General features: G+C 36.0%; 1 protein-coding gene and 2 long non-coding RNA genes across 3 annotated transcripts in view; 2 read left to right on the plus strand and 1 right to left on the minus strand.

Moving 5' to 3' along the window:
* Positions 1 to 1,347: 1,347 nt before the first annotated feature.
* LOC131544340 (uncharacterized) lies at positions 1,348 to 7,125 on the minus strand. The gene is made up of 6 exons (XR_009272094.1): positions 7,045 to 7,125; positions 6,521 to 6,608; positions 6,134 to 6,199; positions 5,259 to 5,286; positions 4,888 to 5,006; positions 1,348 to 2,669 (listed from the first exon to the last, which is right to left on the minus strand). It is a non-coding gene; the product is annotated as an uncharacterized LOC131544340 (long non-coding RNA).
* A 4,220-nt stretch (positions 7,126 to 11,345) lies between these two features.
* The window catches only part of LOC131544571 (F-box only protein 2-like), a 61,270-nt gene continuing 48,379 nt past the window's right edge, over positions 11,346 to 24,236 (plus strand). Inside the window, exon 1 of the mRNA XM_058782895.1 lies at positions 11,346 to 11,430. Coding sequence (XP_058638878.1) covers positions 11,356 to 11,430 — 75 coding nt within the window. The 5' untranslated portion in view covers positions 11,346 to 11,355. The remainder of the gene's footprint in view (positions 11,431 to 24,236) is intronic.
* On the plus strand, positions 20,755 to 22,953 carry LOC131544572 (uncharacterized). Its single transcript, XR_009272162.1, has 4 exons — positions 20,755 to 20,874; positions 20,990 to 21,073; positions 21,843 to 22,023; positions 22,846 to 22,953. It is a non-coding gene; the product is annotated as an uncharacterized LOC131544572 (long non-coding RNA).

The raw sequence follows: 24,236 nt of genomic DNA on the forward strand, positions 1-24,236 counted from the left end.
GAGTCAGGGGACGGGGGCGTGTCCAACAGGCCTGGGCATGCCTCCCTGGAAGTGACGTCATCGGCCCGAGACGCAGATCACAGCTGATCCAGGCACCGTCATCAGGGGCGGACTTAGCGATTTGGGGGCCCTAAGCAAATTCCAGGTATGGGGCCCCCATACAATAACTATGTGTCCTTTTATGCTTAACCCCTATTTTGCTCGCTCGCTCTAGTTTTTAGTTTATTTATCCCTTCACAACCAGTAATTAGTCAACTTGCTGCTGTTCTAAAGCCAGATTAGGCTACCTTATTATTTTTTTTTTCGGATCACAAAAGGAAGACATTAAAGATCAAAAATAAAGAAAAAAAAAAGAAAGAAAAGAAAAATACGTGCACTTGTCCATTTAATAAATTGTAAAAAATTTCAATCTTTTTACAAACATAAAACTATCCCATGCAACTCATTCCATATTCCAAGTGTTTATAACCCTTATTTTGCTTGCTCGCTCTAGTTTATAGTTTATTTGTACCGTCACAACCAGTAATTTGTCAACCTGATGCTGTTCTAAAGCCAAATTTGGCTACCATATTTTTTGGGATTACAAATGAAGACATTATCCAAAAAAAAAAAAAAAAGCTTGCACTTGTCCATTTAAGAAATTGTAAACCTTTCCAATCTTTTTACAAACATAAAACTATCCCAGGCAACTCATTATATATTCCAAGTGTTCTGAAGGCATACTGTAGGCTTTGCCGAGTAACAAATCGAAAATGAAACCTATTATTAACGGAAAATCTCCAGTCATTGCATTCGTGCATTTATACGAGTACGCGGCAGTTCGCGCCGGTGCGCCTTGGAGAAGCATACAAGAGAGTAATTTTGAAACATCAAGATAAATAAAATTGTGACTTGAAACACAATACTTTCTTTACTGGTGTGAATATCTCTGTTCTGAGACAGTAAGACAGCCTAGAATGCGCGCAAAGAGCGCTCCCTCATAATCACTATAGCTGTCTCTCACTTCAATTCATTGCGATCTCACGGCGTTACTAGTTACTAGTTACTTTTTAGTTACTAGTTAACTAGTTACGTCGTGGCAACCGGAAAAGTGAAAGGTGCGTATACGTCGCCACAACGTAACTTTGTGACGTCGCCGGTTCGTAACTGCGACGTCGTGGCAACGTTGCGGATCAATAGTTGTGTGCTGGTAATCAGCTGGTAATTTGTTTATAATTATTTATTTTCTATGGGCGGACATGCAGTAGTTTAACCTAATTTATGTCCTCATATGCCCAAACTAATTTAAAGGCTTTTTCAACAGCTGTGAATGATGAATAGACTCGAAATTAATTCAGTTCATTTATTTTGAAAAACACACAAATACGAACAGTAAAATACACCCAAATTATTAATAAAAACATAGGATATACAGCGAAATATGAATGAAAGCATTCAGGACGTTCTGTGCTCAGCATCATTATAAACAGATATGCTAGCATAATATTTGCTAGCAGACATTTCAGATAATTAAGGAAAGATACCATAATCACAGAGGTATTGATATTAACAAAAGGGTAACACTTTACAACAAGGTTCATTAGTTAACAACATTAGTAAACATGAACTAAGAATGAACAATACTTCTACAGCATTTATTAATCTTAGTTAATGTTAATTTCAGCATTTACTAATGCATTATTAAAATCACAAGTTGTGTTTGTTAACATTACTGCACTGTGAACTAACATGAATAAACAATGAACAACTGTATTTTCATTAACTAACATTAACAAAGATTAATAAATAGTGTAATAAATGCATTGTTCATGTTAGTTAATACATTAACTAATGTTAACAAATGACACCTTATTGTAAAGTGTTACCAACAAAAGTAGACTGTATAAACATCATTTTCCAAAACAATAAATCTTTAAAATATTGAAAATGTTTATAAAACATAACAATGACCAATTATAGCCACATTAGAACATATTTCACCCAAAAATGTAAATTATGTCATTAATTACTTACCCTCATGTCGCTCCAAACCCATAAGACCCTTTTGTGCAGAACACAAATGAAGATATTTTTAACAGATGCCATGTGTACGCATAAAAACAGCAATAACAAAAATAGTATGTCTTTATTCACAAATCTCCAAAGCATTTTCACAAAAGCACCATGAGATGGCCAGCTCTCATGCCAACCCAACAGTGATGCATCATGGTGCTCTCGTGAACATGTTATTTTGTAAATAAAAATGCAACGTTTTTTGTGCACACAAAACATTCATATCACTTCATAAATTGAGGATAAACAACTGGAGTCACATGGGTTTACTTTAATGATGTATTTACTACCTTTCTGAGGCTTGAAAGTGGTAGTTGCATAAACTGTGAAATGGAGGGGCAGAAATTTCTCAGATTTCATTAAAAAGATATACATTTATGTTTCAAAGATGAACAAAAGTCTTACAGGTTCGGAACGGCATGGAGGTGAGTGATGAGAATCTTTGGTTTAACTAAGACATGAGGTAGATCTGTTTCCTCAGGCGCACCGGTAGATCTCTGCCTGATCTCTGATCTTCTGGTTCTTCTGCTCCTTCCACCATCACAATCCTGGATTATTGAGCCACAACAGAAGTTTCCACTTTGAATGCTTTAGCCTGGCGGTTTTTTCACCAGCATCTAAAGTGAGAAAGAAAACAATAACCAAAATGTAAATGTAAAAATAATAATAATAAAAAAACAATGGTTGTCAAAAATGTAAAAGTACACAAGAGTTTTCCCTACTGTTTGGGCATTTCCACCTCAGGGCACAAAAGAGTGGAGACTCGCAGGATAAAAACAATTTTCTAGAATTTTTAACACAGTTTTTGGTCACTTCCTATACAGGGCTCCAGACTGCAACCAAATGGTTGCATTTTGTGACCGTTTTTTCTGCCGGTGCGACTAAATTTTGTGAGCAATCACACTAGCATGACCACTACGTTGCCCCACCTCATAAGCGCTGCTATTTCTGTTGCATATGAGAAACGTCAAGCGGAACAAAAGCTAGTGAAACAGCGCTACTCGTTTGAGCTGTGCAGCGCGGACCATTTATCAGCTCGGATCAGCGCAGAGCAATCAAACTTCTCCGAGCTCAGAACAGGTTTACTCAGGAAGCAGTGTTGATTTCGCGACACTGTTACTGCACAGTGCTGCAAGATCCAGTGAGAAGCATTCAAATTCTGCACAGAAATCTGTTATAAACAGGTCAAACAACGCTGACATATAACCAGAAGTAGTAACGCTAACTATAACCGTGGTGTTGTGGCAGAAATAGTTAAATTTCATTACATTATGCATTTTAGGGTTTGTACAACCTTTTGAGAGAGAAATTCAAGCACATTTAAGTATTTCACACAACTATTTACAGCACTTTAAAACTTTAAAAAGCATACAATTAAAATGTTATTTTTAAAGGAATGACCAAAATATACTTTGTGGTAAACAAACACTTGTAAAATAAAAAAATAAAAAAAGGGGCATCAAATTACCACTATAACCAGTAGATGGTGGCAGAGGAACACTTATAGGCTTATTAGTTATTCATTTGTACTTTTTACTTTATATTTTGAAATTATAAAATCACTATTATAAAATTTTAAATCATCAAGAAATCAAATTTTGTAAAATATTTGCTCTTTTTTGTGTATGAAGTAAGAAAAGTCACAAAGTGCACTGAAAAACAAACTCCTCTGACTGAATCACACAAAGCAAGAGAGCTCCTTTTATAATAACTGAAGTTGTTGGTCAGCTCCATATAATACTACAAACAAATAATGGTACATTTAATAAGAGTAGAATATGTTAATTTTCTATATAAAACTTACATTTTGCACGTTACTGTTGTTAATAAAAGTAAATTTTGTGCTTCCGAATTCAAGCTCAGTGCTTTACTGTCAAATGTGCATTACCAGGAAATAAATGTGTAATATTACTAGTAACTACACTTATTAACGCAAAATTATAATAATTTTATGATTTAATTATCTTTATTTTTAATACCCCCACACACCACCCCCAGCTTTACCAAATCTGCTTCTGGCGCCACCATCTGTAGAACTCAGTGGCGCTGGTGCCACTGCTCTCAAAAGTTAGTCTGGAGCCCTGCTATATACAGGTGCATCTCAATAAATTAGAATGTTGCGGAAAAGTTCATTTATTTCAATAATTCAACTCAAATTGTGAAACTCGTGTATTAAATAAATTAAATGCACATAGACTGAAGTAGTTTAAGTCTTTGGTTGCAATATGCATTGCAAATGTGGTACAATTAAAATTACTATGCAAGTACTAAAAAAAGTCAGCTGCTGAAATGTTAAAAGGATAGTACACAAGAACCGTGCATCAAACGGTGACTCTAAAATGGTTATACAAACCAAACCAAATATAAATACTGAAAATGTGTTTGACATTAAAAAAAAAAAAAAAAACTTACACAGCAAAAGATGCAGTGACCTGTGGCTGAATGGCCTTTGGTTTTATTTAGCTGTGATTGACACACAAACAAAAGGGGAAAAAAGATAATAGCATCGTTGAATATGAGTCAAATATTGCATATTTTTTTAGGGAGCAAACTAAATTTTGTGACTGAGACAGCCCTTAACCACTGACTACTGAGCAAGGGACTTGAGTGATTGACACCCAGAGTTTAGGTCCACACCTGATCACACTCACCTGTTTGTGACTTTATAGTTAGTAAAACTGAAAAACTTAATTAGTTTGTTCAGGTGCACTGCACTATGTTGGAGCAAAACTCTGCATGTAAGTGGACCTTGAGAGACAATGTTGAGATAACCTGCAATCTATTCTGAACATGACAATTCAGAGAGGCAGGATGACTTCTAGATAGATGACTTACAACACTGGTGTCCAGTCCTGGGCATGGAGGACCAACCTTATTAATAAGTTAATAAGAGTTTCTGGTGATCCTTGATCAGCTGCTCAGGTCTGCTTAATTGGGGTTGGAGCTAAACCAAACTAAAAAAAGAGAAAGAAGACAAACAATTAATATGTTAATTTGATGTTAAAAAGTTAAAGAAAGATAAAGTTAAAAATTTTGATTCATAAATATGCACAACATCTGAAAATGCACAAAGATGAGAAGAAAGCAATGTGTTTCATGAGAACTTTCAACTTTCACTGAAAAATAAGAAGCAATATTAAGTCACAGATGCATTTTTATTTATTCTTGTTATTCTTATTCTTATTCTTGAAATAAGTTATAATTACCTTTTGGTTTATTGATGATTTTCAGTCTCTGAAATAGAAACGTTCTATCAGTTATGGATGGCATCATACATACATCATATCTAACGATATTTAATAAGATTTCTAACACCGTGTCTACACCGGACGGCGCAACAAAATACAATATAACCTATTATTATATGATGTTGTCTACACTGGATGCAGTGCGGCACGACACAACAAATCCCTGACAGTAATCTGATGCCTCGTTCTATTTATGACGTACTGACAAAAAGTTCAAATGATTTTTAAAAGTCACTTTGTCGCATCCATTGTAGACATGGTGTGAGAGCGTGAAGCTTGGAGATAGAGAATGGGAATCTACGGCACTGTGCATTGCATTATGGGTATACAATACAAATCACCAGAGGAAAAAATGACTATTTACGTTAATATTTTTAAAAGCTTCTTGCATTTTATTAGAATAAACGAATTAATATTCAAATCACTTGTGTTATTAAAGTTTGTGGTCAGTTTATGTTTTTGAAATAAGTCTCTTATGTTCACCAAGAAAACTGCCTTTATTTGATCATAAATAAAAACAGTAATGTTGTGAAATATTATTATTTAAAATAACTGTTTTCTATATGAATATATTATAAAATGTAATTTATTCTTGTTTTCGCAAAGCATGATTTCTGAAGGATCATGTGACACTGAAGACTGTAGATTCAGCTTTGATCACTTTTTAAAACATACTGAGATAGGAAATTGTTATTAAAAAATGGTAATTTTACAATATTACTGTTTTACTGTATTTTAATCAAATAAATGCAGCAGTGGTGAGCAAAAAATACTAATACATGACAAATCTGACCCTTAAACTTTAGGTAGTGTATATTTGAGGTATTACTTACTAGACAGATGTTCTTCGACAGGAGATACGCTCTAACTCTTGTGCACGGCCGTCAGCATGGAAGAATCTAGGAACATAAACAATCTGTCACAATACCAGGTTTATTTAAAATATAGCAGAGGTGAAATGCAGAAAAGAAAAATAATAATTTACAGAATGTACAATTTAATAACAGAATGTACATTTTTAGGTTTACTTATTTAGTAATGCTCTTACAGTGTTATTTATGTTTGGACATCAAAGCCCTTTTAAAATAACTAACAAGCAAACAAACAAACAAACGCGCGCACACACACACACACACATATATATATATATATATATATATATATATAATTTTGCAAAAGAAAATTACAGATGCTTGGTGATATAGGCGATATCAGATCACCTGTGATGTGTATTTCTCTGTCAGCAGCTCCCTTCAGAAATGTTAAAATCAGGAACTTCTGTGTAATAGAGGGTTTTTTCTGACGCTTCTGAAATCACAGAACAAGTGGTATCAATATGTGTTTACCATGAAAGATCAAAACCTGTTTTCAGTTTTAGCACATTTTCACGCTCCATGTAAGTGACGTATCCGATTAACTGTACAGTGCATACTTTTAGGTTAAATTAATTAACGTTAGCTTACTTCATCCCTTGACAAACTGCCAGCAAAAACTTTATATAAAAAACGCTCATCTACACATAAGATTACATTAAAAGCCCAAACTTTCATAAACAAGAGCTCAAGTCTATAGTTAACGTTACCTCTTATAGTTAGCTCACGGTTGAGATGCTAACGGACTTTTTCCGAAGACACTAAACCATTTCTGTAAAGTAAATATTCAACGGAAGCGTGTCATTTACGTGAAAGAAAGTGTCAGGAACGCTTGTATGTACTATTTGTGTAATTTTAGAGACTAAACTTACCTGAAATTAGTAAAAACAACAGTGAAAGACGAAGTTGCTGCTTGACAGTTGAGCTGCCGCCCCGTTTCCATGGTGACTTCCTCCACTCCAGTTCAGCGCGCGCTCATCCATTAAAGAAGTCACGCAGAATTTTACGTAAATAATATAATATAATATAATATAATAGCTTTAGAAATGGTAAACGTGGTGTAGAAACAACATTGAAAAAACATTCATTAAAATCTAGGGCATAGGAATTTATTTTTTCGTACACATATTTACACATGTATTGTGAGGAACAATTTTTTAACTTTGTTTAATGTATTTTTAAAATATATTTTCAAAATATATTTCAACATATTTAACAGTGCTGTATGGGTGTAATTGATGTGAATTTATTAATAGGGCTATATTAAAAGCAATCGTCCATATTCTGACTTGGTGAAAAGAAACACATTTTATAAGAAGGAACGTTCAATCTTGTGTCTGAAGTTTAATCACACTTTTTATATAGCATTATGGTAATCAGAGAGCATAAAGAACGTACAAAAATTATGGTAATGAAATTACGTGCATACAACGTTGCAGTGACGTTGCCACTAAGTCATGAAGTTACCAATGTATTACGATTAGAGTACCTCTCTGGGACGTTCTTGGTTATCCTGTTACGTTAGGAGGACGTACTGCCGACGTTGCCAGTTGGTAATGAGATGGTAATGGCATTACGTGCATACGACGTCGTGGTTACGTTGCCTATTGGTAAATCATGAAATTACCAAAAATTACCAATAGGTTACGTAACAGTTACGTCGTGTGTTAGCTGGATCGCTTATTGGTTAAGTCCGCCCCTGACCGTCATTGAGCATTGAGGCATGCGGGTGGATCGTTTCCTTTTATTCACTAGCTTTAAAACATGCATGTTTTCATTTTATTAACAAATGTATATGTGTATTAGCAGCGTTTGCTCAAGTTAAAGAAGTTGTTAATATGAACATCTGCTGTTTATTTCTCTCAATGTGTGCACACTTTTATAGCATTGAAATGTGTATTGTTTCATTTGGTTAACTAAATGTGCATTAATAGTGCTTGTTTAAAATCTCTTAACCTGTGCACAGCGCTCTTTGTTTACATTAGTTCAGAGTTACTGCTAGTTTTAATGTAAAAGAATGCAATTAACTTCACAAACTATACATCATTAAAAAGGTCTAAGACTCAGGCTTCATATCCATCTCGACTTCGTTTTTCATTTACATAACTCCTTTTATTTTGAATTTAATTTAATCAAATTTTATTTGACTTATGTACTATTTAAGTGGATAGTAAGCCTACATCAAACTGTAAATTGAATGAGAATATTAAAGCAGTGAATGCAAAACATTGTTTGAAGTCAGTTAATTGTTTGAAGTCAGTTATTATCATAGAATATCATATGAGGCATGAATATAATTTCACATGTAAACACACATAATTAAACACAATATGAGCTTTATGTTATGCATTTTAAAAATCTATTCTCAAAATCCATTTCAATATATTTAACAGTGTTTCACATATATGTGAATATATTGCCTTCCTTTATGGGAAAACATTGGGATTTTAGTCAAAGATATTTTAAATGGATTTTAAATGTGGGTCAAGATCGGCAATACTTATGTGGTCCACATATCTACATTTGACATCTGTCCCATGTCTTGTGCACCGCCTTAAACACGGTACCACCTCTGCCAAACCCGGGCCATGTTTGGCCGACATGCTGTATGCCAGTGCCGGATGAATGCCAGCTGTGCCAGATGCATGCCAAATCTGGGCCAAATTTGTTTGCTGACTGGGTAACTGCCCGCTATTTTTCATAAAAACACTCCTGCACATTCTTTGGTTTTCCAGCATGTTCTGCATATTTGAACCCTTTTCAGCTTTGGCTTCCATCTTTTCACACCGAGGACAACTGAGGGACTCCTAACCAACTATTACCAAAGCTGCAAACCTTCACTGATGGTCAAGAAGAAAACATTTAAACATTATTTAGCCATTTCTGAATTGGATGACGTAACTTGTGTGTTTTTTTGTTTTTGTTTTTTTGTCTTATGGGAAACATGCAGGCCTAAGTATCTTCTGTAGCTTCAGGAGGGTAGTAAATTGAGAATATATGAGGTGTAAAGAAAGAGTACCTGAAAACCATACTTGAGTAAAATACAGATACTTTACAGTGAAACTTACTCCACTACAAGTTATAAATCATCAATTCCAAAACAACTTGAGTAAAAGTATTAAGAGTATCTGATTTTAACAGTACTTAAGTATTTTACTTAAACTAAATATAGGCTCAAAGATGCACTAGTCAAAGAGACATGCCAGTGAAAAACTGTAATGTTGTGGGGAAGCTGGGGAAAACATTCAGAGGCAAGGATCTATGTGCAGGGATTTCATGGAAAACAAGATAGGATACAAACTGACTACAAATATCACGGGAGACAGGAAGTGACAAAAGTCCAAGACAAGGCACAGAAAACGCAACAAAAACAAGAAAGAGCTGATTTGTGAGGAAAGCAGTCATGCTTATTTTCTAAAACCAAAATAAAACTGAACACCTAAAAATTGCAATAACAAAGCAAACAAAACAAAAACAACCTTCAAAAAGGTCTCTTCAGTATAAAGGATGAATAAAATAATGTTAAGTAAAATAAAAAAGTCAAAGTCTTCTTGCACTGGATGTGCTGGTTTCGGCCTCACTGCAAGCTGCAGTCGTGTCCTCATCTCATATATAAAACACCTGTGATTCACAAGTACTTGCTAAGGAGCTTACATTCACGTAAAGTAGCCTTGTTGACAAGTTTAGGTAAGGGCAAAATGCACAAGATATAGTACTTTCAGTGCCCTGTAGTTGGCGATATCACATCTTTAGCATAAATAAACTGCTGCAGAAAAGCTAGGTGCCATGAAAAATGTAATGTGTAACTACAACAAATGTAGTGGAGTAAAGAGTACAAATATTAATTCAAAAATGTAGTGAAGTAGAGAGTAAAAGCTGCTAATGTCTTTGATATTCAGTAAAACTACAAAGTAACAAAAGATACTTAAGTAAATAGTTACATTTACTCAAGTACTTTACACCTCTGATTTATTACCTGTAACCACGAGTGTGCGATAAGATGAGTCAAACCACCCAATGTAGAAAAAAAAACATAAAGAATTATATATATATATATATATATATATATAAATTATAAACTCGCTACTTGTATTTTTAGATTCAGAACCATATAGAATGTGCATCTTTAACATCTTTATAAAGAGCTCACCATTTAAAACTTCCATCCATCAGTGGAAAAAGGGAATAACACAGGGGTCTTTTCATTCATCTTCCAAAGTCACTTAACATCCCAGCAAATTTGCAGGCCTGTTTACTATTCATACATTTTAATTATGGAAAATAAGTACAAACAAATCTCTTTTAAATACAGAGAAAAAATAAATAAATAAAAGGTTTTGTCTTCATACACTTATGGATGAAGAATTTACCCAAAATCAACATTACACGGATTAAAAAAAAAAAAAATCTGTCTTTTTGTTTTCCAACAACCAACTAAGAAAGACCTAATAGTTCCTAGAGAAAAAGAAGAAAAAAACCCACAACTTTCCCGCTAAACACGTGACAGCGATGATTCAGATGCAAGTCCGGGAACCAGGGGGCCTACACTTTTTAATTCAATTTCTGCAGATCTACTGTAGAACGTACAAATAATTATTTTTAGTGTTTTGCAGTCAAAGCTGAGCTTGGTAAAGTTGGCAAGATATTCACAGATTCCGGATCAATAACTCACGAGCAAATCGTGTTTACTACAGTGTTTCCCAACCTTTTTTTCTGCCGCGGCACAGTTTTGATATGTAAAAAAATACGGCACACCACTAAGCATTGTAATATATATATATAAAGGGGGAATGTCTTATTATACTACAGCATTACAAGATCAGTAGTTGTCCGCGACAAACATGATCTGCCGTGGTACGCGTCCTTGTGGAGATTGAAAGAATGCCATCTTCTCCTGTTCCGTTGTTGTTCCCTTTTTGTAGTTTTAAATAATGATTTAACGCAATGATTTGATATTTAATTGCCGCTGTCACGGCTTCTCCGACGAGCCGCTTCTTCTTCGGCTTTGTCCATGATACTGCGGGTTACACCAGCAACATGCCCGTGGACACTGCGAACTAGCCGGCCGCATGTGTACTACGTCGACGCGGACGTCGACGCAGAAGTGTAAATTAAAACCGACGCACAGCTTACGGCGTAGGTCCGACGCAGAAGTATAAATTGGGCTTAAACGTCAAAAGGAAATGTATCAGAATACAAGAATGGGTCAATCAGAGAGCGGACATGCTTCGAGAGACTTTGAAACCAGATCAGACGCAGTAAGTTAATTAATTCTTTGTTTTGTTATATGGAATGAGGACAGGCCCGGAGTGGCCATCGGGAGAACCGGGAGAATTCCCGGTGGGCCGCTCTGCCCAGCTCATAAATTGGGCCGAGCTTTTTATTTTATTTTTATTTTAATTTTTTTACATACACAGAATAACGTCTATGTGTTTAAGTTACTGTGTGGCTGATAACTAAGCTAATATCACTATATTTGAATTTAACATTAAAATGCGACGTTTTCTGTTGTAAGAGCGCGCGCGCGCACCCTCTCTCTCCCTCTACACAAGCGCGTGTCCCAGGTCGTTGCCATGGAGACAAACCGAAACCATTAATACTGTGGTGTAGCGAGAGTGCGCTAATCGCGGGAAGAATAAAATGGATAGTAAAAAAAAAAAAAAGCCTGGTTAAAAAAAAAAGAAAGGCATTGGAGGATGACGCGGCCAAATGTGCCAAACTGACAAATATTTTTTCAAGAAGACAAACGAGCACACGTGAACTGGCGACTCCAGCAAGGTACACTAGCAACATTTACAGTTATGCATTTGGCAAACGCTTTTATCCAAACTGACTTACATTGAAGGAATTTTTTTATTCGGTTTAGTATTCAGTTTTATTCAGTTTTTTTTTCTGTTGATTGTCTGTTTCAATTAAATGTAAGTGATTTTAGCCTGTTCTTTCTTTCTTTCTCTCGAGATGCTTACTGATTTTCCATTTAGTTATTGATGACTGCTTGGTAGCTTTCAATTTTGAATTGAACTTTTTTTTTTTTTTAATAATCAAGTTGTATGTTTTGTTGCAGAAATGTTTCATATAATTTATTTCATTATTTTATTTATTACATTGACGTGGATATAAAAAAACAATAGTGCAAAAAGTATATTTCTTACTGCACTATTTTCGTTTGAATGCAAACCATTTTTTTCATAATGTAACAGTTGGACTACTTGTTGCAGAAAACTCAGTATGTGATTTGTTATTGATATTTATGGCCATATTTACATTATTCATATTTTTTATTGAAACATGTCAAAAATAAATATAACAGGATAGTAAGAACAGATCTGTCACTTCATTTATCCAGATTCCCAGAAGCCACCACGGTGGGAGGGGGTTGGATGGGGATAGGTGGTGGGCTGGTCTTGAGCATTACACTCCCGGGCTGAAAATTGATCCCACTCCGGCCCTGAATGAGGATGTTGACCAGTTCAATAATGCAGTCGCGGCATTACTTTTATGCGCCCAACACGCATAATTAAGATTAACAAGAAAAGTGCACATACTTTTTTTTTCTAGGCGTTGTATTTCATATCACGTTTTATACATCTTCTCGTAACCTATGCGTTTTTTCTGGGCAATCGGAGTGAACTGCTGCTTTAATAGTCTCATGAATGAGACTCAATGTCAGGATTTTTGTTGAATAATGCATTAAATTTCGGTTTGATTTCGCCAAACCCTGTCGTATACTCCCAGAACGCTGACGACATGTGTAGCATTGAACTGTGATACATTAGCGGGGTTAAGTTGGTTTTGTTTTCGATAGTCGTGACACATTCAGCAATAAACGCCATAAAAAAATAAAAAAATCTAAACAGTGTGACCGCCAAAAGGGCAACGCTGATCATGTTCCACAGCCTTAGTTTTCAGTATTTTCTCTCTATATAATAAGCACTGCCCCGCACAAGCCGGCGCAATGTGCATAAACCTACCCATCCCCACCCCTAAACGTACCCATCTCCACCCCCTGGATGTGGATCCAACCCCGCCCCTGGATCTTTGTTCTGCAGTGAGGGACTACTCCATTAAGCCGGGAGAGCTCGCTCTCAGCGGAGCTTTCAGTAAGGGACCGTGGGGAAAGTGGCTCAGTGGGCGCTGTTTTTGTAATAGCTTCTTAGTTAAAGGGCATAGACATGAGACCAGTGTCAATCAAGAGAGGGAGGCAGTGGGCATTTTTCACAAGCTTTCATTTTACCCCCAGGGGCGCAGCAAGCTTTTCAAAAGTGCGGGGGATGGATGTGGTTTGTTTGTTAACAATAAAAACGATGAAAACAATGACAGAAGGGTACAAAAGGTATAACATACAAGATATAAAAATCTTCCCATTTAAATGAGTGATACTAAAAAAGTATAAAAACACACTCGGAACCAGAATTCCAAAGGAACTCCGTTCTTTTGACAGGAAAATACAACAAAGAATATCGTTTACATGTAGCGCGTCAATCCTGCATGTTATGAAAGACTCTCTTGCTCTGTATCTTTCTTTGCGTGCGTGTATGTGAGGGAAAGCGACGGCGAGTCGTGCGCCTTCACACGAGTTTATGGTACGTCAAATACAGCTACACTGCGCATCCATTCAGATGAACTGATCTAATAATCTAATAATAATAATAGAATATAGTAACGCCACATTTTATTGTAAGTAACGGTAACGGCGTTGTAACGGAGGAAACAGTAATTCGTTTGATTACTCATTACTGAAAAAACGCCTTTAGTAACGCCGTTTATTTATAACGCCGTTATTCCCATCACTGCTCGGAACACACAGAAAATAAGTCAAAACTCTGTTGTGAAAAATACACAACAGTAGTCTTGCTAAAGAATCAGAATCATAAATACTTGAATAATCCCAGGGGGAAATTATTTTTTAATTATTAACAAACAATGCTCAAAATATCAAAATCAATTGCACTGGCAATAAACTCATAAATACACTGCTTAACAATGACAATTTGTCCCTCCTCCTCGTCAATTCCCTGCCTTCTTCATCACAGTTACTTTATACATTGCATGCCACATACATAACCGAATTTAGCTATCTGCTGAACAATATCCCAATTAGCAATTACCATTAGTCTAAAAAACGAAATCTAATACAGAAAACACTCGACATGTCAACAAAACATAAACAGAACGTCTTCCCAAACACATATCAAGCTTATTTAAACCTCGAAAGCATAAACACTCATTCAAATTGACCTTATGCACGGTTACTTCCTGGTTGTAGATAAGCCAGCTCATTCATTTCCGGTCAAGTGTACTGTGCCGTAAGACCAGCGTTCTTTACTCAGTTTCTCTACATAATCCATTCACAATTAGAAGAAAAGTTTTGTTTGTCTAAGATGACCAAACATCCACATATTCCGTGTCAGGAATGACAAAATGCGAATATTAAACTTACGCGAGGGAATCCATTAAATCATGCCGCAAGTCATACTCCTGATGTACACTGCACGCGTCTGCGACACGTTACGGCTCCGACGCGGCTACCGGAGCTGATCGCGGCCACTCTAGTCAATGCTTGTGTTTACCAATATGGCACCGGTACCTAAGTAACCGGTATGTACTAGAACCGAATCAGAACGCAGATTTCGGTGCCTCATTTCGGTGCCATGCCTGAGCGATCGTTTAAAATATTTTTCCTTTGTTTCTCCGAAACGAACCTAAGAAGCATCATCACCGGCACCGCACGTGAAAAATAATTTCCTGACTGAGAAAATTCACGTGAACTCACGTCGGAAAGCTCAAATAATACAAGTCCAACAAATCTTTGTAGTAGTAACGCAAGTGTGCTGTTTTCACATTCCGACTTAAAAGCACAACTCGGGAAATGAGAGCATCCGAGGAGCGCATGAATGCAGAAATTACACTTGCTCTGACAGCAGCAGGTAGCGTTCCATTAACTAGCTAAACATGCTCAAATTAGGGCTGGGCGATATGAGCAAAAATTCATATCTCGGTATCTTTTGGCTGATGTGTTGTATATGGTGGTATATATCGGTATTTTGTATTTGGATTAAACAAATAAAGTGAATGTAAGCATGTTGGCATATATTATGTGCAAAAAGTAAGAAGTTAAATTTACTAAACTAAAAATGAAAATAAAGCACAGACTGAGTAGAAATGGCTATTTTGATTACCCCATTACTTTACAGTTAGTGCTATCATACAAATACACTTACTTGTATGTTTAAAATTCTGCATACATCACATTTATTGTCCAACTACACATATTTCAGCAAAATGTATATTTTAGTCAGAGTTATTGCGCTCCGTCTGTTTGGCGCGCATGTTCTAATATAAATGAAGTCTGTGAAGTTTAGCGGAGAATCGCAAAGCAAAAGCTCACGCACTTCTGACAGCAAAATGGAAATATTTCCATAGCTTTCTAACATTTACAGATGGAGAATATGTAAATTCACATTACCTGTGAAATGTAAGTATGCATTAGGGAAAACAGCACGTCTCAAACACATTAAACAGCACGTCTCTGTCAGCGGCACACGCAGCCTTTCTGTCAGAGCCGCTTTAAACTGAAACTATAAACTATACGCTAGTATATTTTACGAGTTTTTTTTTTTTTTAAAGCCCTTCATATAAAGCTTGTCACATTTAGAACAAATTGTATTATGCACTTTCTCCGCAGCAGTTCAGTCTGTGTCCTCCCTAGATATTTTTTCAGCTGCGCTCGTATCAAGCTTATAAAGAATATATCTATATATCAATATACCGCCCAGCCCTAGCTTAAATTAAAATGCCTAAAACTAAAATGATCTTGTATTCACGTTTTTAAACCTGTTGTCCAACAAAAGAGAACATTATAACCTTTTTAGTCCACAGCAGTTAAATGCTTCCTTTTGTGATCTGATGTAGCTTCTTGTCACAGAATGAGGCAGAAAATATGTTCCATAGGCTACTAATGCATCGATTAGCAATGGATTATTAATATACTTAATTATGAAAATACCAGCGATGGCTTGAATAACACAGATGAACTACTGTGGGGCAAAAAAGTATTTAGTCAGCCACCAATTGTGCAAGTTCTCCCACTTAAAAAGATGAGAGAGGCCTGTAATTTACACTGTTAAAAATTGCTGTTAATTTACGGCAGAATTTCAACAGTATAATCCTGTTATGTTCAAAAGCAGTACATTACTGTTTTTTTCGTTTTTGTGAAATGACGTAGACACAATATAACGGCATTCTACTGTATTTATAACTCGAAGGAAATAAAACATTACTATCCAGTATTTTTGTAAACTGCAGTGAGCACGCCGGGACTTTCATCCGTCTTGTTAACAGGTCAATTCCCTTTGCTTTGCGCGATTTCATAGACAAAATACATTACATTTGCTACTGCAACTAATCTGTATAGTGGATATCGGAAGTGACACTATCTTTTATTTGCTCTTTTCAGTGATAAACGCGCCAAATGCGACATCATCGAGTGCAACTGGATTTCTGACTCTGTGACTCGGATTATATTATTCCCAATTACAGGGTGAGTTTCATTCGTTATGAGATAATTCCTATGCAAAGTTAAGTTTTCAAACACTGTTGCATTGAAATCACATCGATGTCTCTGTAACATGCTGAAATGGCGGTGTTGTTTGCTAATAGGCTATCAGTTTGCAGAATTTGCTAACGCGTTAAACCTCCACTGTTTGAAAAAAACAAACGAACAAACTCAAAATTTCGGTGTCATTGTGATTGCAAATTTGGGTAAGCATGTTCTTGTATGACATGCTTATTCTAAGGGGATTTTACTGTTGTGCTTATATTGTTTTTATGTTGGTTATGTTTTGCATCACTCCATTTTGTGTGATTTATAAGCCTTTTGAAAAGTGGGGACATCCCATAAGCGTAATGGTTTTATACTGTAAAAACTGTATGTGCTATTGCCCTACACCTAAACCTACCCTTTACAGCGAACTTTGTGCTAGTTCAGATTTTCAATACACTCCATTTTGTGTGATTTATAAGCCTTTTGAAAAGTGGGGACATCCCATAAGCGTAATGGTTTTATACTGTAAAAACTGTATGTGCTATTGCCCTACACCTAAACCTACCCTTTACAGCGAACTTTGTGCTATTTCAGATTTTCAATACACTCCATTTTGTGTGATTTATAAGCCTTTTGAAAAGTGGGGACATCCCATAAGCGTAATGGTTTTATACTGTAAAAACTGTATGTGCTATTGCCCTACACCTAAACCTACCCTTTACAGCGAACTTTGTGCTATTTCAGATTTTCAATACACTCCATTTTGTGTGATTTATAAGCCTTTTGAAAAGTGGGGACATCCCATAAGCGTAATGGTTTTATACTGTAAAAACTGTATGTGCTATTGCCCTACACCTAAACCTACCCTTTACAGCGAACTTTGTGCTATTTCAGATTTTCAATACACTCCATTTTGTGTGATTTATAAGCCTTTTGAAAAGTGGGGACATCCCATAAGCGTAATGGTTTTATACTGTAAAAACTGTATGTGCTATTGCCCTACACCTAAACCTACCCTTTACAGCGAACTTTGTGCTAGTTCAGATTTTCAATACACTCCATTTTGTGTGATTTATAAGCCTTTTGAAAAGTGGGGACATCCCATAAGCGTAATGGTTTTATACTGTAAAAACTGTATGTGCTATTGCCCTACACCTAAACCTACCCTTTACAGCGAACTTTGTGCTATTTCAGATTTTCAATACACTCCATTTTGTGTGATTTATAAGCCTTTTGAAAAGTGGGGACATCCCATAAGCGTAATGGTTTTATACTGTAAAAACTGTATGTGCTATTGCCCTACACCTAAACCTACCCTTTACAGCGAACTTTGTGCTAGTTCAGATTTTCAATACACTCCATTTTGTGTGATTTATAAGCCTTTTGAAAAGTGGGGACATCCCATAAGCGTAATGGTTTTATACTGTAAAAACTGTATGTGCTATTGCCCTACACCTAAACCTACCCTTTACAGCGAACTTTGTGCTAGTTCAGATTTTCAATACACTCCATTTTGTGTGATTTATAAGCCTTTTGAAAAGTGGGGACATCCCATAAGCGTAATGGTTTTATACTGTAAAAACTGTATGTGCTATTGCCCTACACCTAAACCTACCCTTTACAGCGAACTTTGTGCTAGTTCAGATTTTCAATACACTCCATTTTGTGTGATTTATAAGCCTTTTGAAAAGTGGGGACATGAGGTAATGTCCTGAAAAGTCACCTGCTCCTTGTAATACCTGTCATTACACAAATTTATGTCCTCATTTGTCACAAAAATGTGCGTGCGCACACACCACACACACAGTCTCTTGATCTCTATTTTTCAGGTATTCATTAATTTCTATTCACTCAAAAACATTTACTCAGGTGTTCTCTAAGTTTTCACTTAATCTTTGTGTCCAGAGTTATTTTTTGGACAGCCTGCATGACCTATTAGAATTAATTGTTAAAGAGTTAAAGCAATTTATTTATCATTTATACAGCTGAAATTACATTTATTGTCATAAATGTAATAAGCTTTGGGCTTTATTTTACAATTTGTTTTCATTTTGTACCAATGTTCTGTAAGTCAGAATCTGATTTGGGGAATATGTTGAGTTTATTTCTGTTATGACCACTTCTTCCCTTAAATTTCAATTATTGTCTTTAATGTTTTTCTAAGAAAGTTTTTTTTTTTTAATAAAGCAAAACAAGTTTTGAATCAACACTTTAAAGCTGCTTTACTTGTGTTACATTTCAAGTCACTATTTCAAAGGGTACAAATATATATTAAAAACCAAGAAGAAAATGTTGTCCTTTTTACTAGCAGGCCATTATTCAATAAGCGTACACAATGGCATAGTATATTTGTATTGTAGTTTACACATTGTTTGTTTAGTTGTGAAGAAGAGCAAAAAGTATTTAGTCAGCCACCAATTGTGCAAGTTCTCCCACTTAAAAAGATGAGAGGCCTGTAATTTACACTGTTAAAAATTGCTGTTAATTTACGGCAGAATTTCAACAGTATAATCCTGTTATGTTCAAAAGCAGTACATTACTGTTTTTCGTTTTTGTGAAATGACGTAGACACAATATAACGGCATTCTACTGTATTTATAACTCGAAGGAAATAAAACATTACTATCCAGTATTTTTGTAAACTGCAGTGAGCACGCCGGGACTTTCATCCGTCTTGTTAACAGGTCAATTCCCTTTGCTTTGCGCGATTTCATAGACAAAATACATTACATTTTATACTGTAAAACTGTATGTGCTATTGCCCTACACCTAAACCTACCCTTTACAGCGAACTTTGTGCTATTTCAGATTTTCAATACACTCCATTTTGTGTGATTTATAAGCCTTTTGAAAAGTGGGGACATCCCATAAGCGTAATGGTTTTATACTGTAAAAACTGTATGTGCTATTGCCCTACACCTAAACCTACCCTTTACAGCGAACTTTGTGCTATTTCAGATTTTCAATACACTCCATTTTGTGTGATTTATAAGCCTTTTGAAAAGTGGGGACATCCCATAAGCGTAATGGTTTTATACTGTAAAACTGTATGTGCTATTGCCCTACACCTAAACCTACCCTTTACAGCGAACTTTGTGCTATTTCAGATTTTCAATACACTCCATTTTGTGTGATTTATAAGCCTTTTGAAAAGTGGGGACATGAGGTAATGTCCTGAAAAGTCATCTGCTCCTTGTAATACCTGTCATTACACAAATTTATGTCCTCATTTGTCACAAAAATGTGCGTGCGCACACCCACACACACAGTCTCTTGATCTCTATTTTTTCAGGTATTCATTAATTTCTATTCACTCAAAAACATTTACTCAGGTGTTCTCTAAGTTTTTCACTTAATCTTTGTGTCCAGAGTTATTTTTTTGGACAGCCTGCATGACCTATTAGAATTAATTGTTAAAGAGTTAAAGCAATTTATTTATCATTTATACAGCTGAAATTACATTTATTGTCATAAATGTAATAAGCTTTGGGCTTTATTTTACAATTTTTTTTCATTTTGTACCAATGTTCTGTAAGTCAGAATCTGATTTGGGGAATATGTTGAGTTTATTTCTGTTATGACCACTTCTTCCCCTTAAATTTCAATTATTGTCTTTAATGTTTTTTCTAAGAAAGTTTTTTTTTTTTTTTTTTTTTAATAAAGCAAAACAAGTTTTGAATCAACACTTTAAAGCTGCTTTACTTGTGTTACATTTCAAGTCACTATTTCAAAGGGTACAAATATATATTAAAAACCAAGAAGAAAATGTTGTCCTTTTTACTAGCAGGCCATTATTCAATAGCGTACACAATGGCATAGTATATTTGTATTGTAGTTTACACATTGTTTGTTTAGTTGTGAAGAAGAGCAAAAAGTATTTAGTCAGCCACCAATTGTGCAAGTTCTCCCACTTAAAAAGATGAGAGGCCTGTAATTTACACTGTTAAAAATTGCTGTTAATTTACGGCAGAATTTCAACAGTATAATCCTGTTATGTTCAAAAGCAGTACATTACTGTTTTTCGTTTTTGTGAAATGACGTAGACACAATATAACGGCATTCTACTGTATTTATAACTCGAAGGAAATAAAACATTACTATCCAGTATTTTTGTAAACTGCAGTGAGCACGCCGGGACTTTCATCCGTCTTGTTAACAGGTCAATTCCCTTTGCTTTGCGCGATTTCATAGACAAAATACATTACATTTGCTACTGCAACTAATCTGTATAGTGGATATCGGAAGTGACACTATCTTTTATTTGCTCTTTTCAGTGATAAACGCGCCAAATGCGACATCATCGAGTGCAACTGGATTTCTGACTCTGTGACTCGGATTATATTATTCCCAATTACAGGGTGAGTTTCATTCGTTATGAGATAATTCTATGCAAAGTTAAGTTTTCAAACACTGTTGCATTGAAATCACATCGATGTCTCTGTAACATGCTGAAATGGCGGTGTTGTTTGCTAATAGGCTATCAGTTTGCAGAATTTGCTAACGCGTTAAACCTCCACTGTTTGAAAAAAACAAACGAACAAACTCAAAATTTCGGTGTCATTGTGATTGCAAATTTGGGTAAGCATGTTCTTGTATGACATGCTTATTCTAAGGGGATTTTACTGTTGTGCTTATATTGTTTTTATGTTGGTTATGTTTTGCATCAATCCATGTTGGTTTTGTATTTAAAGTGATAGAATACTTATTAGCTGGATTTCTGAATCGGAAATCATATGCTTGGAGCACTTAAAAATGTAAACACGAAAGCTAAGTATGAGAACCAATGTTTTCATGTGTAAAGCTAGCATGTTTGAAATTGAGTTTTATTTACCATGCACTTGTGTGGACTTTCAGTGGATGGGCTTTCTTTGTTGTCTGAATATAAATGAAAATAAATTTTACAATACACAATTTACAGTATACACATTTTGACTTAAAGGTCTGTCCAGACCAGTCCATGTTGAAATGCTTTTCTTATGTTAGAAGTGCTGAACTCTGTGACTGTTTACAATGATTTTAGTTTTCTTTGCATTCAATTGTAATCTGGCAATGTCAAATTAATGTTATGTCAATGCTGAAATTAAATGTGAATTAAATTAAAACATTAAATGTGTTTTTCTTTTAAAGGTTCAGGTGAAACACCAGGAAGAAGAATCCAGCACTGGATGATCAGCCTTGAGGAGCACATCATTTGTGAGGGCATCCAGCCAGCTTTTCTGTCTGGGCTTGCAGCTGATTTTTCTACTTACAACAATTTCAATCTTCAATACCAAGCTGAAGACGCATGCATGTTGCAAATTATTCAACGGTTAGATACTTGGATGCATACATTCAATTCACTTCACATTTTATTTCTATATCACTTTTTACAATACATATATTTTTAAAGCAGCTATACAGAAAATGTATGTTTCATTGAAACATTTGGCCCTAATAAACAGGAATAGCATCAAATAGAAATTTCCTATCAAATATTTGAGCCCCAGTGAGCAGTAGGTGAATGTCAAGGAAATAAAATGTCTATCGGTGGTGAGGTGTTGGTGGAAACCTTGAAAGGAAGCAGATTCATCTAGGACCCATCCTTCATCATTAAAATGATGATCATGTGCATATGTTACAGTTCTGTCAGACATGGCTAAAATAGTAGGGTATAAGATGTGTTATGTCAATGCTTGAACAAAGAGATATCTTTAATCTAGACTGAAACACATCATTCAGTCCAAAGATCCTTTCCTGACAAAGTAAAGTGAAGTGTTCTTGATACAAGAATATAATTTTATATACTTTTAATATTTATATGTTATCCGTGAGTACCCTTTTTGGCAACACTTTAGAATAGGGAACACTTATTCACCATTAACTACGACTTTTCCCTCAATAAATTCCTAATTTTCTGCTTATTAACAGTTAGTAAGGTAGTTGTTAAGTTTAGGTATTGGGTAGGATTAGGGATGTAGAATAAGGTCATGCAGAATAAGGCATTACTATGTGCTTAATTAGTGCTAATAAATGGCTAATAGTCTAGTAATATGCTAGCTAATAAGCAACTAGTTAAGAGACCCTAAGATAAAGTGTTACCATCTTTTTTTCCCCTCCACACTAATTCTAAACACACACATTTGTTTTTCAGGTGGTTCATCGAGATAAATCCGGAAAAGGGACCAGGGCTGGAGGAGTCATATCAAAGTGGACGGGGAAGGTCACCCAGAAAAAGAAAACCGTGAACCCTCGTGTCTGCAGTCTACTTAAAGAATTTATTTGCAAATTATGGTGGAAAATAAGTATTTGGTCAATAACAAAATTTCATCTCAATACTTTGTTATATACCCTTTGTTGGCAATGACAGAGGTCAAACGTTTTCTGTAAGTCTTCACAAGGTTTTCACACACTGTTGCTGGTATTTTGGCCCATTCCTCCATGCAGATCTCCTCTAGAGCAGTAATGTTTTGGGGCTGTCGCTGGGCAACACGGACTTTCAACTCCTGCCAAAGATTTTCGATGGGGTTGAGATCTGGAGACTGGCTAGGCCACTCCAGGACCTTGAAATGCTTCTTACGAAGCCACTCCTTCGCTGTTCGGGCGGTGTGTTTGGGATCATTGTCATGCTGAAAGACCCAGCCACGTTTCATCTTCAATGCCCTTGCTGATGGAAGGAGGTTTTCACTCAAAATCTCACGATACATGGCCCCATTCATTCTTTCGTTTACACAGATCAGTCGTCCTGGTCCCTTTGCAGAAAAACAGCCCCAAAGCATTATGTTTCCACCCCCATGCTTCACAGTAGGTATGGTGTTCTTTCGATGCAACTCAGCATTCTTTCTCCTCCAAACACGACAAGTTGAGTTTTTACCAAAAAGTTCTATTTTGGTTTCATCTGACCATATGACATTCTCCCAATCCTCTTCTGGATCATCCAAATGCTCTCTAGCAAACTTCAGACGGGCCGGACATGTACTGGCTTAAGCAGGGGGACACGTCTGGCACTGCAGGATTTGAGTCCCTGGCGGCGCAGTGTGTTACTGATGGTAGCCTTTGTTACTTTGGTCCCAGCTCTCTGCAGGTCATTCACTAGGTCCCCCCGTGTGGTTCTGGGATTTTTGCTCACAGTTCTTGTGATCATTTTGACCCCACGGGTGAGATCTTATGGAGCCCCAGATCGAGGGAGATTATCAGTGGTCTTGTATGTCTTCCATTTTCTAATAATTGCTCCCACAGTTGATTTCTTCACACCAAGCTGCTTACCTATTGCAGATTCAGTCTTCCCAGCCTGGTGCAGGTGTACAATTTCGTTTCTGGTGTCCTTTGACAGCTCTTTGGTCTTGGCCATGGTGGAGTTTGGAGTTGGACTGTTTGAGGTTGTGGACAGGTGTCTTTTATACTAATAACGAGTTCAAACAGATGCCATTAATACAGGTAACGAGTGGAGGACAGAGGAGCCTCTTAAAGAAGAAGTTACAGGTCTGTGAGAGCCAGAAATCTTGCTTGTTTGTAGGTGACCAAATACTTATTTTACCGAGGAAT

This window comes from Onychostoma macrolepis, chromosome 07, assembly GCF_012432095.1.
Source record: "Onychostoma macrolepis isolate SWU-2019 chromosome 07, ASM1243209v1, whole genome shotgun sequence".
Taxonomy (NCBI): Eukaryota; Metazoa; Chordata; class Actinopteri; order Cypriniformes; family Cyprinidae; genus Onychostoma; species Onychostoma macrolepis.